The 16,674-nt window shown below is 48.2% G+C and overlaps 2 protein-coding genes across 2 annotated transcripts in view; one reads left to right on the forward strand and one right to left on the reverse strand.

Moving 5' to 3' along the window:
- Positions 1-6,860, forward strand: part of DCAF6 (DDB1 and CUL4 associated factor 6) — a 134,646-nt gene extending 127,786 nt beyond the window's left edge. The window contains exons 19-20 of the mRNA XM_004706846.2: positions 758-863; positions 6,399-6,860. Of these exons, the coding sequence (XP_004706903.1) occupies positions 758-863; positions 6,399-6,463 (171 nt within the window). The 3' untranslated portion in view covers positions 6,464-6,860. The remainder of the gene's footprint in view (positions 1-757; positions 864-6,398) is intronic.
- Positions 6,861-14,360: 7,500 nt separating this feature from the next.
- Positions 14,361-16,674, reverse strand: part of GPR161 (G protein-coupled receptor 161) — a 47,614-nt gene continuing 45,300 nt past the window's right edge. The window contains exon 7 of the mRNA XM_030887762.2: positions 14,361-15,015. Coding sequence (XP_030743622.2) covers positions 14,750-15,015 — 266 coding nt within the window. The 3' untranslated portion in view covers positions 14,361-14,749. The remainder of the gene's footprint in view (positions 15,016-16,674) is intronic.

Here is a 16,674-nt window from a genome sequence, read left to right on the forward strand (position 1 = left end):
TGTGTATACGCTAGCTCTTGGGATGGTCATGGATAGTTACTTAGTCATTTTCTTAGAACTTAAGACTCAGTTCATTGCTAACTCCGCCGAAATTTCATTTGAAGAGTCCTCAGCCTCCATCAAGATAAAGTCTTCTTAAGGGACCCAGGCTTAATTGTTTAACACTGGGCTGTTACTGGGATTACCATGTCTGTCTCTAAGGAAATTCTCAGCAGACACAAATGCTGGGAAACAAATTATAAGTAAAAACTGAATTGAATTCTTGACTGTTTTAAATTGTCTCAAAGTTTGGCCGTCTCTTGCAGCCACAATTGATTTCAAATGCAGATTAAACAAATTCTTTGGGATTAGATAGCTTAAAGCTAGCCCTGGTAGTGTAGTGGGTTACATGTTGAACTGCTCATCATAGGTCAGTAGTTTGAAACCATCAACTGCTCCTCGGGAGAAATAAGAGGCTTTCTACTCCCATAAGTAGTTACTGTCTTGGAAACCCACGGGGTAATTCTATCCTGCCCTCTGGGGTTGCTATGAGCCAGAATTGATGGCAGTGGGTTTGGTTTGCTTTTGAATGTCTAACGGCTCTCAATAGAGATTACATAGCCTATCTTAATGCCATTTCCCACGAGCTTCTTGGAAGCCCCTTGTACATAATGAAATCACTCCTTGACTGTTCAAATTTTAACTGTTTTCCTACACTTTCAGGAGGCGATAGAGTTGCTGTGTGATGTTTGACATGCCCATTTAACTCGCCCCTTAGGTGATCACTCGGAATGAACTGATGCTGGAAGAGACTAGAAACACCATCACAGTCCCAGCTTCGTTCATGTTGAGGATGTTGGCGTCCCTGAATCACATCCGCGCTGGTAAGAGCACCCGTCAGCTCCTCGTGTCATGGTGATTTTTGAAAAGCATGTTGCTGCCCCACATCCATGTTAGCTTGCTTCCTGCATGGACCTGGAGGGGACCTGTCCCTTTCTGAATTCTGAACGAGTGACTAGACTTGGAGTCAGCTTCTCTCTGAATGCTCCGCAGAAGAAAAGGCCACTCGTAAGCCCCAGGAGTTTGGTGGTGGTTATTGGGAGTTTGTAAATGGTCGCTGTGATAATTGCTTCTTTTACGGGTCTTAACATGTCCTGCCTCAGATCGTTTACGTAAGTAATGTTTCTAGAAATTGGCCCATTTCTTCCAGGAGTCCTGTTTTCCATAGTATTCCATTACTCTTCTTTTGCTCTCCAGTGGGGGGCTGTGGTCTGCCATCTGCCTAGTCCCGGCCTTGTCTTCTGTCAGTTTACCAGTGATTTTTCAATTTCATGAGACCTTTCAAAGAACCAACTTCTCATTTTATGAATTCTCTCTATTTTTCTGTTTTCGGTTTCATTTGTTTCTACCCTAATGATGAAATAAATAGTAGGAAGAACAAGGTTTTTTAAAAAATAGAAAGAAATACATGGAAACAAAATATAAGGGTAATAAAAGAAAATAAAAATGAAATCTGTATTAGCTCCCAATAAAATCGTTTTGAAGACGTAAAAATGAAATTAAAAATATAGTCCTCAAAGGCCAATTTATAGCAATAAATCCTTATATTTAAAAAAGAAAAACATGTATAAATAGTTTAAACTAGCAGCTCCAAAAATTAGAAAAAGAAAAGCGGGGGTGCGAAATCCCATGGTCACCGACAGAAAGGAAGTGATAAACACGAGGGGGAAACAGATGAGTCGTTCCGTTCCTGCTCCCCCAGCGCCTCAGTCCAGCCTGCCTTCCTGCACGCCCCTTCCTGGGAGCTAGCTCCGGCTCTCACTCCCTTTGCTCAGGGTTTGTCAGCACTGTGTCTCGGTTTACTGGAGATTCTGTGAAGTTTCTCAAAAGAGCCGTGCTGTGTCAGGTCAGATGGGATGACCCATCCCTTCTGAATATCTCCCTATTCACTGCTTTCCATCAATTTCTTCTTCCACCTGGTATTTGAGTAACTTCTTGATCCTTCTATTGCTCGATGACCCAGGATTACCATCCGTATCTGGTCTACTTGGTCTCTCAGGTCTTCACTGTAGAGGGGCTGTGCGCCATCGGCCTTGATCACCATCTTCACTCCTCCCTTTTTTACTTTCTGAAGAAATCCAATAGTTATTGGAATAAAACCTGGAAAATAGAGTATTTTTGTGGAATCCTGGTTTTCTTTGGGGATTTTTTTTTTTAACTTATCCTTCCTGTCCACCTACCCCCACTCCCCAATTTATGTCTTAGGTAAGACGATTTAATTTCTTCATACTTTCCCCATTCTCTGAAGGAGCATTTCTAACAGAGAAGAAAGGAACCTTTTCATACATTTAAATCCTATTTACAAAGCAGTTTTGTCTTATATACCTTTGAAACACTGACTATAAAAATGATGGTATTTTCATTTGAAACACACACACGATAAATCTCCTTGACTGTCATTTCCCACCAGAAATTCCTTAAAGTATTGAACTGCTTTGCCAGTTTCACCCCTCCAGTAGCCCTTGTGAACAATTTTCTCTAGAATCTACTCTCAGAAATTGAGTTGACATTCCCAGAGATCGCTCTGCAGCAGCTGAACGAGTTGAATTTCATGAATGAACAGCTCTTTTGCCCTCCTCACTCCAGAAGCCATTGTCATTGATTTTGTGACATAGGAGGGGCTTCATGCCTCCAAAAGAAAAAAGTTCATGCAAAAATGGAATTAAAAGATTATGGATCTTTCCCACAATCTTTTTATTTTATTTATTTATATATTTATTTTTTAATCATTTTATTGGGGGCTCTTACAGCTCTTATAGCAAACCATGTATGAATTGTATCAATCACACTTGTCCCACATCTTTTTGAAGTTTCCGAAATATTGTAAGAGTCTATTGGCCGTCATATATCTCTCTGTGTCTGGCTTTGGACTCTGCCTTTAGTGTCTACTTAACCTTCTGTTTTCTTGTTTCATTTATAGTGTGATAACCAAAATAAATTTGGGCGAGAAGCCTACAAATTGTAAAATAGGGTGACAGTACTTTCTCATGTGCCACTGATAAGACTGACAAACACTTGACACATTTATGACAGTAATATTAAAAAAATACATCCAACTATTTTGGACATTAGTGGCTGATGTGTAGAAATAATTAATCCCAGTATGCAAGGCCAGAGGAAGGCTGACTGTGGTAGTCAAGGTTGTCTGTCAACTTGGCCCTGGGTCAGGATTCTTCAGTAGTTTTACAGTTACATAGTGATGTAATTTGACAGTTAGGAAATGATGTAGTCATCCTCCATTTTTTTGCGGAACACCGATTTTAGCATTCCAACCTGGTCTTTAAAAACTGTCTCAATATGTTAGAAGTGGACGTAGTCCATCATGTTCAGGATTCCCACTATGATAAAATACTGAAGTAGAGTGGGCACTTCATCTTTTGTTCTCATATAACATGGTACAAATTTTGGAATCTCTGTATACTAATACCCCTGGTGTGGCTGTACACTGGTCAGAAATCCACCCACTTTGTTTTAATTACTTAATGATCTGTGAACATCTATTTGAACCTATTTTGCTCATTTATTTTACAAATGTGTATTGTATAATAATAGTTAAACTTTTTATCATTTGGATCATAAGTCATATACACATACATTAGGTTATTAATTCCTTAAGCAATTGGTGTTAGTAGGCATGCAGTTGATCCTGGTTGTGTCCATCTTGTTTCTCAGAGACCGAAATTATTATTGCATAACTCCTTTCATATTTATTTGAATGCAACTAAATTATCTGCATTTTGAATGAAATCAGTATATTGATTTTATAAAACCAAATAGTAAACAGAGTTTCACACTGGAATTAAGTCAGCATGTGAACAAGCCAAGCCCTTTGCTACTGAGTCCATTCGGACTCATGTCAGCCCGCAGTGCGCAGTAGAACGGCCCCAGGGGGTTCCTAGATGGTAAGTCTTTACAGAAGCAGAATGTCACCTCTTTCCCTTGTGGAGAGCCTGGTGTTTCAATCCTACATCCCCAGTGCTCCTTGAAGTCACCGGATTCACTGCCATCAAGGCGATTCTGACTCATAGCAGCCCTATAGAGGGTTTCTGAGGCTATAAATCTTTACAGGTGCATATTAGTCTTACCTTTCTCCAGAAGAGTGGTTGGTGGGTTTGAACTGCCAACCTCATAGTTGGCATTCTCCACTCACCTGACAGCACCACCAGGCTCCCGCTGTGAGCAGCTTGTGAGACCATATCGTACCTCCTTTGGCTTCCCTACTGCCAAGAGCCAGGAGACCAGGCATTGCCTTTACCCTTCATCCTCCTTTACCTTGTTCTGACACCAACCAGTCCTCCCATGGCACTCTACTTCTAAGCTGGGTTTCATAATTCATTGCAGTGGCCACAGACAAAATTCATGATTAAGAAGGCTTATTTAGGGGCACTAGCAGCCTACTAGAAGTCAGGATCTGTAAACAGTATGACTACAGCCTTTGGTCCACAGCAACCCCTCTCCTCAGCCAGCAGCCAGTCTCTCTCTGGTCTTCAGTTTCTCAGCCACGTGGTCCCTCGGCCTCTTTCTCTGGACCAGAAATCCTGCCTCTAACTCTGTCTCACAGCCCCATAGTCTCGGTGCTGCTCCTCTGTCTCTCTGTCCCATAGTCCCTGGTACAGCTGATGTCAGCCACCACCATTTCCAACAGAAATCTCAAACTTGCTCTTCCGATGGCCCTGGGAATTCTCTCTCCCTGCTTCTTAGATGGCTCTTAAATGGAGTCGTGGCTTGGTTCTTTCAGGAGATCACACCCCCAAGGAAAACGAAAGATTGTGGCTGAAGTTGCGCCTTGTACTAGGAGTCTAAGATACATCCCACCCTAATCCTGTACCAGAGCACTCCCTCCAAAACGGGGTTATAGCCACAGGCTTGAAATATATCACATCAGGAATTTTATGGCTAGAAGGGCCATATTAATTGACTGCATCTCAGCTTCTGAAGCTAGTATTGGGGTGGCTTTATTTCATTCAATTGGACCATTAATGACATACTCCCTTTTGTATGCTATGCCTCGTGTCCATTGACTTAGGATACAATCGGAGTGCGTATGCCTCCGTGGATAACACATAAAACCTCACCATTCAGCAGGGGGAGTGAGCGCTTTCCCTGTATCTAACTGTAATATTTTCCAGAAAGGTGCTTTTCTAGGAACTACAGTGATTTATGCTGCTGTCTTTTCACACCCGAGTATAATCTTCTCATAATAAATTTCACATTTATTTATTCCATAAACTTTCATTGAACATCCTCTAGCAAGCTCCTAACCTATAAAAGTAACAGACATAACTCTGTCCTCCAAGAGTTCACCGTCTAGTCTTCAAGAAGACACACCAATCGTTATGAAAATTATGATCATTACTCGGGGCTCGTAAAAGCTACCCCAGAGTGTGGCGGGAATTAATGATTCTGCAGCCTGGGTGTTGGAAGAACTCACAGGAACATCTCACCACAGGGTTCATGTTTCCATGAAGACAAATGAGCAGATACTTGCCTAGCTGAAGAAGTGGGTGCCATGTCCCAAGCAGAAGAACAGCCAACCCAAATCATGAAACCTTGAGAGAGCATGCTGTGCTCCCAGGTTGGCTTGAGCCTTCGGGGCTGGATGAGCACGTCTGGAGTTGAGCCTTGTCATTGTGTGCACTTAAGGGTTCAGTCCGGTTACGCTGAGCTCTCCCCACGGAGTGGATGACTCCGTGGCTGCTGAGCACAGGCAGCAGTTCTAACTCCCCAGCTGCTCCCTGGGAAGAAGACGAGGCTTGCTCCTCTTGTCAAGACTCGGTCTCAGAGACCCACAGAGGCAGTCCTCCCCGATCTCTCGGGCTGCCCTTCTGAGTCCGAATCAACTCGATGCAGCAAGTTTGGGGTTTGTTTGTTTGAGCTTAGGTAAGCTACTTCTAGATGGAGAACACACGTTTACTTGATCACCTTTTATCCTCAGTAGTTGACACTGTGCCTGGAACTTATTCGGCATTTTGCTGAAGATGTCTTGACAGAATTACACAGCTCAAGGTGCACCCCGGATTCTGTGTCATGCCATCTGTCCCGGGTGGCACCTGATACAACTCCTTAGGACCCACATGCCAAGATGTTTAGGTTGTGTGTGTTTTAGAGTCCTAAGCCTATTCATAGCTAATGGTGCCGTGCTTCTTACTTACTGTCACCAGGAGTTTGGGCCAACTCAACATTGACTTACATATTAAACAGATAAAAAATAACTTACCTACCACACTGTGCTGTGCAGTATTTAAGTAGTGGTGTGTTGTATATATTTTAATCATTTGATATGAAAAGGCTTCGAAGGTCATTATACTGGTAATGGTCAAAGTATTTCTTCTGGTGATTCCTATACCCATGTTTTCCAGACCGGTTGGAGGGTGACAGATCCGAAGGCTCTGGCCAGGAGAATGAAAATGAGGATGAAGAGTAGTCAACTCTTGTTGGCAAGCACGTAAATGTTCTGGAATTTGTATCAGGCATTGATCCTATTTTGTCCTTTACAGAGCTTTAGTGCAATTTTAAGGTTTGGGGTTTTTGGAGTTTTTCCCTTTTTATGGGACAACCTAACATTGGTTTGGAACAATTGTGTGCATGGATTTGGGAGCGTGTGTAAAACAAATTTAGCAAAATGTTTTAAACCCTTTTGCCGTGAATGAGGAGTGCTAGAAGATGCAACGTGCAATAGCTCCTCGCCTTCAGAGGAGCCGCGTGGCCACTGTGGAAGAGTACTTTCCTGATCGTGACCATGGGGGTTCCGGTGACTTTCTATACTTGCCCATTTGCATGTTTGTTGCTTTCTAATTAAAGAAATTGGTTGTTTTAAGACATCCTGCATTTGACTCTTTCTTTATGACTGGCTTTTGCCACCCGGCTGCTTTGGCCCCGGTTTTCCCAATCTGTTCTGTTATTAACGAGGCCCGCCCTTCTCTGGTCTCTAGATTTTGTAACCTTTTCCCATTGTGACTTCTGTGTGAGAGGCTCTCACAGAAAGGCCTTTTTAAAATTTTTCCTTCCCAAGTGCTCTGTCTTCACCTCCAATCTTGAGCTGAGACCTTCTCGATGTGAGGTAGCCGTACCTGGTTACAAAGGACGGGGTCAGGCTTCAAGCCTAAATCACTGAGGGCAGCGTGGCGAACTCATGTACTGGACACAGCGCAGCACCTTTCTAAGGCTTCTGACGAGCAGTTCCCCTCTCCACCATTGGATCTCAACAGAAAGCTGTGGGCACCGTTTCTAACTCCTGATCATCCCCAGCCCGTGTCCATCTGCATTCAGCACGCACACCCAGCCTCCCCTTCAATTGTGACCCTAACTGTTCCTGTAGACCTAGCCCCCTCCTACATACTCACTGATGCTGTCTTTCCCCCGTCTACACAGTTGTCCATGTTTCAGATCAATTCACAAAATAACAGTTTGATACTCGATTATTTTCAGTGTACAGTGTATATATATTCCTAGTACTCTTCCTCCTGTCACCCAGGTGAGCACACGACACATCTGTGGCTTCCCCTTGCTGCTTCCCTGGTGCCGAGCCTCTGTCAGAAGCTCACGGTACCTTAGCGGTCATTTTCTGTGGTCCAGGAGGAGAATTTCACAGGTATTTTATGGTCACTTCTGCTTCCAAGCACACGCATGTGTACACACACACACACACACACACAGCATTTGCTGTCAGTCTCTGAGTGACACATCAATTCTTCCTTTTGTAAGAGTGGCCTTTGGAATCGGGAATGTCACTCGGAGTGCTCCTAGAAACTGTCTCCCTTCGTGGCAGCAGCTCACCCCAGCAGCTTCCCTCTGGCCTGACTGCCAGCCAGGGACAATATTCATCGACCTCCTTGCCAGCCAGTAACTGGAGAAGACATTGCACTGACATACCTGGCTCAGTCATTTAATGGATTTTGAGACTCATCCAGTGCTGGCAAAATTTGAACACTGAGGTAGGTAGTTTATTGTGCCAACCTGGTTGATAAACACGTGGGGTTTATTGAAGGGCACAGCGATAAATGGCTCAGTGAATCTCACCTTTCTAGTTCTCGGGTCTCTAGCTTTCTGATGGCCGGAACAGGGTGCAGCTGCCTTAGCCAGTTCCCTGCTTCAGCTGGCAGGGCTCACTTCCTGCAAGACATCTCTAAGAAGAAGCCACATGGACCTACCCTGCTGCAGCCCTGTGTGTGCTGGAGCACCCATGTGGAGACCCCTGCCGGCGCTGAGATACTTACACATTCACTGACTCAGCTTTCCTCCTGCAGTCTCCATCATTGTGTGTGTGTGTTGTGAGATGGAGGACTTTGTGGATTGGTGTTGGACATATGGATTAATGGGTTAATGTTGACTTGTGGGCTTGGGCAGCACTGGGTTGGAATGTTTTCTTGATGTGCACTTAACCTTTATATAAAACTCTTATACATGAGTTTCTGTGGATTTCTCTAAAGTACCTAGACAAGCACAGACACTGACACAAGGTCAGTACCATGTGACACCCCAACCCCTTCCCCATCCACTGTCTTCCCCCCCCCACACACACACACACACACACATCTCTTGCCAGACCAGCAGTAACTGCAACTTTGGCTAAAAGACACTGCTAAGGACACAAATCTGGTGGTTTGCCGGGGGCATGTGGGCCCCTCTCTTGATGCTTTTGGGTTTTGCTGAAACAGCTGCCTTAAAAAAACTTTTTTTTTTTTAAGGCAATACATGTCACATTTAGTTGCCTGCTAGGGGGAACGTTCCTCTTATTTTCAGAAACTCAAATAGCCTGGTTGGAGGGCCGAAGACAGATACTAAGACTAAGGCATATGCCTTCTCTGCTAGGCTGTGAAGACTCCCAGGTACAGCCAAGCAGCATCCCCATACTGTGTGTAGACCAGGAGTTTCTGCAAGGTGGCTGCAAGCCTGGTCGCCTGCTCTTCTGTAAGAAGGCAGGGCAGCTCTTAGAAACTGGCCTGCTCAGTTTACCCATTCCCATTGAACTTTGATTTCTAGGTTTTACCCTAGACAAGAGCATGTATGTATCCATATTGAGGATACTGGAACATGTCCAAAGGGGTCAAGAATCCGAATTGTTTCTGGTTTCCAAAGTCATGTAACCTGGTCAAGCTGCCTTCTCCGGCCTTCTGTTTCTTCCTCTTTAACCTTAGAGTGATCCTATGGGTCAACCTGTCGTAGAGGCTGTATGAGGGCCACGTGAACCCATGGAGGTTGCAGGGCCTTCCAGAGAGACCGCTGTAAGTTTACAGTGCTTGTAAGTCTTCCCGGGGAGCAGCAGTCACGGTGTGGACAGGGTGCAGTGGAGTGTTGGGCAGAGTAATGGAATGACTGGCAGAAAAAGCAAGAATACGACCAAGATGGGATGTGTCAAAGGCTCTGGAGATTTGGCCACTTGATGCTCTTTATAACTCGGGCACAAGGCAGGCCAGGTGAGCATCTGGGAGGCAGACAGCAAAGAGAAAACCTACAGGTTGCCCAGGCCTCACCCTGGCCAGAAGCTCCCACAGGAAGATGGTGGAGCAGCTGTGGAGTTGACACTGCTCAAGAATCCCTGGGGCTGAGTAGGAGGTACAAATACAGCGCCCAGGTGAGCACCAGATTGCAGCTCATCAAAACAATGGTCCCAGGTTAACAGCCACAGCAGCTCCTCCAGTCAGGCTGGCCAACCAAACTGCCAAAAAGCAAGCTGTCATACAGCAGTTGCTGCAAGACAGGGTCACTCAAGGAGATGGACACGCCACTAGAGACGACGCCCGCATTCTGCTGAAGGATCTGAATTCCCACCTGGAAGACAAAGTTTGCCTTATGGGCTATAACTTCACCTTAGCCGATAACCTGTCATACTATGGACTTCACCGCTTTATAGTTGGCCTGACAGTTCAACAAAAGGAGAAACAGCTTAAAGTTGGTTTTAACCACATTCAGCCTTAGTCAGGTATCAAGCAACATCCGCCTAGTGTTGGCCTCATCAAGTACAAGCTGTATGCCAGTTCCCATTAGCAGATTCCCAGGCCGTACAGAAGAGTTATTAAAACATTTCAAGTGAAAAAAGGTGTTCTGGACCAAAGGACTAACAAACTGATAGACAGCTGTGATTTGTTGACAGGAGCTTAAATTTTAAAGTGTACACTTGTATTTGAATGTTTTACTTGTTCTTTAGTTGAAATTTTGCAGTTATGTGATTTCCAGAAAAAAGGAGTGATGTCAGTGCTGGTAGGTGAGGGGGTCTGGTAGGTAGGTTTGTGGACCGAGATGGTTCCAAGGCTCAGAATCTTCAACTCACGCAGTGTGGTTGTACTTTAGAGCGTGTGTCTGTGCGTGCATCACACACCTGCGCAACACCAACAGCGGATCTTCAAATGTGGAGTGCTTTGCATAGCTTGGCTGTGCTAAGTTGGCCGTTTAATAATTCTGTGCAAGCCGCATGGGGAAATTTATGACAACTGCAGGGAATTTTACCCAGATGACTTTAGCATGGGCAACAACCAAACACGTGTGCACACATGTCCGCCGCTATACACATACCAAAAACATTTAATCCGATCAACAAAACTATTCTAAATACAATTTTCCTTGCTTATAAATATTGACTCATAATAATCCTAAAACATTTTTCTTTCAAAATCTGAAAACTTCAAGTTAAATATATTTCTGGATTTAGCTTGTCTTTTAACCACTTCTGCATCCAGCGGTCTGTGACCAGAACACAGCATTGGCTGACGGACCTGTCTGTTCCCAGTCGGCTGGCTGTTTTCTCCGACCCGCCAGCTTGGCCTTGCCAGCCCAGGCCCCTTAGTGTGCTGGGTCTGTGTGCTCCTCTGGGAGGAGCTGACTCGCCCAGTATTTGTGATACTTCCAAGTGGTGCTGTCGAACGGAAAACAGAAGGGGTTTCTAATTCCTGTTAGGTATACTGCTCAGGAAAATACTTTTGGATGGAATGAGCACAGCGTACTGTGTTCTCCTAAGAATAACACTGAGAAGCCCTAGAACATGGTCAGTTACATGTTGGTCTGCTAACTGCAAGGTCAGCAGTTTGAAACCACCAACCGCTCCTTGGGAGAAAGACGAGGCTTCCTACTCCTATAAAGAATTAAGTCTCAGAAACCCGCAGGGGTAATTCTTCCCTGTCCTATTGGGTTGCTATGAGTCGGTAACAACTCAGTGACCGTGAGTTTTATTTTTGAAGCACACTGACCAATATTGTGCTCTTGGTAATCTTGTGCTGACTTGAGTTTGTGCTTTGAACTCATCCCAATGGATCCCGTCGCTTTCCTTGGGCCTCGTGGGTTTTGTCTTGCATATGGTCGCTTTTAGGTCTTGCTAACAGATCATTTTCCTGTCTCCCAAGCTCCACAGTTTACACTACTACTTTCTACCTAGAGAAGTCTATAGCGCACCTTCTGAAAATGATGTTTTGAACCTTCCTTGGGCTGCATAGCCAAGACCTGGGGTTTGACCCTGACCCAGGTGGCCTTGCTCAACTGAGAGACCTTGACAAGTCACTTCCCTTCCCAGGGCCTCCCAGATTCTGTGAGCACAGCTCACACACGATTGTGCTCTCACATACAGTGGTAGCCACCTCTTCCTGCATCACACATGTATCATGGTCTCACGTTCCTTTAACTCAGCAAAGGCACGCCCGTGGTTGCAGGGCAGTTGACTTGGCACTCAGTACACATCAGGGCAGAACAAACATGCCTTTGGGGTTGTAAGGCTGAAGCCAGAACTTAAATATCAAACTGTGTGCTATTCCCAACAAGTCCCCAATGTGATGCCTGGCATACTGTAGGCGCTCAATAAATGTCAGTTCCCTGCCACCATTACACTTGTAGTTCCCGGTAGCTCAGTGAGATCTCAGGAGCATAAAGGAGCTCACACTTCAATCTAAGTAGGCCAGGACTGCTCATTGTATTCAAACACAGTCCCTCCCTCCCCAGGCCCTGCTCACTAGCTGGGTTCTGGCTGCTCCATCACTGAGAGCCAAAGACCAGAGAGGTTCCTTGCTCTTAGACTCTCCAACCCTCTTAATGTCATACAGGTGAGTAGCAGCAACACCTGTGAGCTTAAAGTGGGGTCCCACACGTTAGCAGAGATGCAGTGTCCTCTACAGGCTGGGGGCTGCAGCTCCGAAGAGTTAGAGCTCTCCACTTGTAGGAAGTGCGTCACAACCACACGGCTGTCCCCAGCCCTCAGTACAGGTGGTGGGTGTGGTCAGGGCGCAAGGGCTGCAGTGTTGAGGTGTGCACTGTAGTGTGGGACTCAGCCCTGAGGGACATCCTGTCAAAACCTAGTCACAACATTGAGATATTTTCCACCCACGAGTGGCCACACGTCTCACCTGCCTCTGTCCACGAGGGGACTCAGGAAGGCCTTGGCCTACATTGGCTAATGAGCTTGGGAGCTGTGGGGACAGCTAGGGACTTTGACCTCGTCCAATGAGAGCAAATGTCCCGAGAAGCTGCCTCAGAAACTTGATGTATGCAGATCATCCCCCTCCTCCGGCTTTCCACTCCTGGGGAGTTAGTATCAGAAACCCAGAGGCAGTTCTACCCTGATTTACAGGGTCACTGAGTCCAGGGCAGTGAGCTTAGTGGGCCCTTCGCAGTCTTGCTGAATGAAGGCAGATGTAAATCCTAGAATACGCAAAATGTGTTCAGATCACCACCTGAATCATGGAGTTCTCTCAACTCCTGAGGGGGGTATGCCCAGCTCTTCTCTGTGGTCACCTGTAATAATGGGGGTCCTCCAGGCCTCTCCCCTAAATCAGTATAAACACTAGTGCTCATGCACATGGGGCCGAGCTTGGGGCTTGGCACAGGGTTGATAGGCAGTGAGGACAGGTGAGCAAATAAATGAGCCTCAGTGGAATATTGGGAAAGAAAGGTGAATTCTTTAAAAAAAATTTTTTTTTCTATTAGAAAATCAAGGGCCTCTCTCAGCTGGCCTCTGATCAGGGTTCTTTCCCATGGAAGACATTCTGGAACCCTTGGTTTCCATGCCAACCTGCCTCATGCAACTGCTAACCTTCCCCAGGTTGTTCTGACCCTGAGCGTGTGTCTAACCTGAGCTCCTTCTGTGCCCGTACTTGATCAGGAGAATGGTCCCTCTAGAAACTAGGCAAGTGCCAGAAAAATGCCTGTCTACTAGACTACACAGGACAGACACCCCAAGATAAGGAACCACCTCCCCACTCAGCAGTAGGAGGAGAATGTCTGACCCGCATAGTTCCCCACCAGAAGCCACCAGTGAAGCCATCCTCAGCAACTCTAGAGAAGCCCCTAGCACCCCCCGCCAAACTCGAGGGCAGGGCCCGGTCCCTAGCCGACAAGACTCACTGTCGTTGCATTCCATCACCGTGAAGATGGGAGAGACCCAGGCCACTGTCCACAGTGGGCCAACCATTGGTTTCGGCTCCACAGCAAAAGGACGGTGCCCTCCGCAGCCCCCAAAGGGGAGAGGGCGAGCTGCTCCCACGCCAATTTTAATTCCTGCTGCTCCACTTCCACCTCTGAGGGAGGTGTCCTTCTTCCCCCAAGATGGAACTTGGGGCCCGGCATTCCATCGGGAGTGCTTTAAACGGCTCAGACACAGACCCGACCCCAATAAGGGATGACATTCAACTTGACAGCGGTGTGGGTCAGTGGGTCCACTCTTCCTCTCTCTCCAAAGTCAGAGAACACCCAAGATCAGAGCTGGAAGCCACAATTCAATCCAGCTCCTCACCACCTCCTCTCCCACACCCAGTCTCAAAGGCCCGAGGCGGGGCGGGGCTGAGAGCTCTCGATTGTGGCCTACCCTGTGGTGCCCTGGTTGGACGAACAGTCACTGCTGGACGTCGGAAATGCCCTCGGAAATGACACTCATCGCATCACAAATAGGCTCTACTCCACCAGGCCTTCCTGTGGGGTGTCCTCCCACGGGAACAATACTCCCTGGCTACCTTAGCACCTCCCCATTCAGGCTTGGTAAAACAGTGCTGTGTCCTATGCACAGGGGTTTTGCTTTTTCCTTTAATTTTGAAAAGGAAACATCTGATACCTGCCCCTCCCTCCTGTCTTTTATAGTGGTTTTGCCTTTGAAATACCAAGTGTCTGCAGGGGAGGCGGGAGGGGGGCACTGGGCCCTGTCCTCTGCAGCCTAGCCCCAGGCCCGGTGCCTTTGCCCTGTGAGCTGCCCCAACCCGTGCCAGCAGTTGGGGCCTGGAGGCAGGAGACAAGGTGCGGGCACTCCAGGAGAGGGGCTCTGCTGCTAAGCTCGCTGTCTGGACCACAGGGTCTAGAGGTGACGCCCTCCAGCGCTACCCACGTCCACAAAGATGAGCACTCCCGGGTGCCTGGCTGGCCGGAGGATGCAGGCTGTGACAAACGAAGTGCTCAATCTCCACAGGGTTGCTCCCTCCCAGCTCCACAGCCACCTCCCACAAAGCCCAGGCCACACCCACACCCTCGACCACTTGTTCTGGTCCCAGCACTGGGATCTCAACAAAGCCCATGTGGGGTTGGACAGCAGCCACTGGAGTCACCGCTGCCACTGGGCACAGTTCCCAGTCCTTCGGCCAGGGGCTGCAAACCAGCTGCTGTCCCTATCCCGCGGCAGCGTCTGCATGGGCCACAGTCATGTCCACGTGCTTGTGGGGCTCCCGCACAGGCCAGCCCAGGCGCCGCGATGGGGATCATCTTCTGAACAGCTTCTCCGGCTCAGCCCCGGCCTACTGGGAGGGCCTCATCGCTGCTCCACGGCCGAGCCGTCCCCCTCTTCGATGCTCTGCAACTGGAGGCGCTGGCTTGCCAGAGTTCTGCTGCCCCGGCGGCCCCCGCAACCGGCCCCCAGGGCAGTCCGAGCTGTGAACAAGACCCCTGGCAATGCCTCCTCCCCAAACAAGTTGATTTTGGCTTCAGCCTCAATGGCTTTGGCCAAGCTGGCCGCATAACTGTCCAGGGACTTGTGCACGTCGGCTTTCACGTGAAGAACAGAGTTCTTGGCAACTTCTGAGAAAGAAGGCAAGAAACACAAAGGTTAGCCAGGGAGCCAGGACCTGCGACCATGCCAGAGCCTGCCTACTGCGGCTGCACAGCCCATGGAGAGAAGGAGAGGACTTGGGAGGGGGTGAGGCCAGACTGCCTAGGCCAACATCCTCGACTCTGAGACGTACTGCCTGGGAACTCTTAAGAGAAATGCGTTAACCCAGACTCAGGTTCCTCATCTGAGGTCAACAGGAGGTGATAATATGCCTCTGACTTCATGCCATTACTGTAATCATGAATTCCTTCCTTGATGCTTGGCCTGGGTCTGGACCACAGAAAGGACTTGATCAATACTTTCTATTCATGATCATCAAACATGTAAACACTGAAAAAGGTCTCTGGGGTCTTTTAGCTCCAAGATCGCCTGTGTACAGCAATCACAAGCCCCAAGCCATCTCTCTCCTCCCCACACACACCCAGACACTCCGAGAGTCGTGGGAACCTCAGGGTTGGAAACAACACTAAACGCTTACAAGCCCTCTCCAGGGCTAGACTTCCTCCTGACAACTAAACGCTGGCAGGCCTTCCATTTCCTACCGAGTGCCTTATCATTAAACCCGCTGCTTTTGTCTGGATAGTTGCAGGGCAGAGGGGACATTGATCCCTCACTTGTAACAATTTTTTGGAGAGAAGGTAACTCCCACCGCCAGGGAAGACTGGGCGGGAGATGTCAGGAGTCTCTGCCATGCCGCTCGCTCCTCACGGGAGAGGAAATGGGAGACGTAGGCAGGTAGACGAGCCCCTGGCCTGCTGTCCCCCTGCAACCAGGGTGCTGTCTGAGATGCTGTCCAGTAGGCTTCATGGGGCAAGCCCGGCCCCTGTGGGCTGGGGGACTAGGAGGAGCGCGATTCCTTGTTCTTCTATGGGCTAAGTAGAAAGCCCCCATGGTGCTCTGGTGGTGGTGTGGTTACGTGATAGGCTGCTAACCACGAGGTCAGCAAGCTGAAACCACCCGCGGCTCCGTGGAAGGAAGGCGGGCCTTTCGGGTCCTGTAAAGATGGCCAGCCTCAGAAATGCACAGAAGCAGTTCTACGGCAGGGCCAATGGCAGGGAGCTTGGGGTGAGTGTGAGAGCGCCGCGTGGCTGTGTGTCCACACGGTGCCGTCCTCCACTTCGTCACTAGCACAGGCCATGTGCTGGCGTCCATCTCTCTGACTTCTGAGAGTGACCGCCCCTCCATCCACCCTGAGCCTGGGGAGCGGGCAGGAGACAGGGCGCGAGGCACAAAGGGCCTGGGAACTGGCCCTGGCAGTTTCTCAACCGGACCAGGCAGCCTTCTCAGGATCGGGCCCACAGACCATCAGGACGGCCGCCTGGGCTGCCAGAAAGATGGACACACTCACTGGGCCATTCTGTCCACCTTCCACATGAGGAAGTGAGGCTCAGAGAGGACGGCTTCACAGGGATGGCCGGACATCCCTCAGAAAGGACAGGTTAACTTCGAGTTCCAGGCTCAGGAACCATGGAGAGCCCAGACCCGGTTTACCCCATCAGGCAACTCGCCGAAGCATGTGTGAATGGGGGTCTTTATTGAGTCCGCAGACAGCGCCTGCGCTGAGAGGGGGAGTGCTGACGCAAGAGTCCTTCCTCTCCCCTCTGCCTCTCTGAAGCAGTCACTGGCGG

This window comes from Echinops telfairi, unplaced genomic scaffold (genome assembly GCF_000313985.2).
Source record: "Echinops telfairi isolate 266 unplaced genomic scaffold, ASM31398v2 ScPeMD7_7424;HRSCAF=8462, whole genome shotgun sequence".
NCBI classification, from domain to species: Eukaryota; Metazoa; Chordata; class Mammalia; order Afrosoricida; family Tenrecidae; genus Echinops; species Echinops telfairi.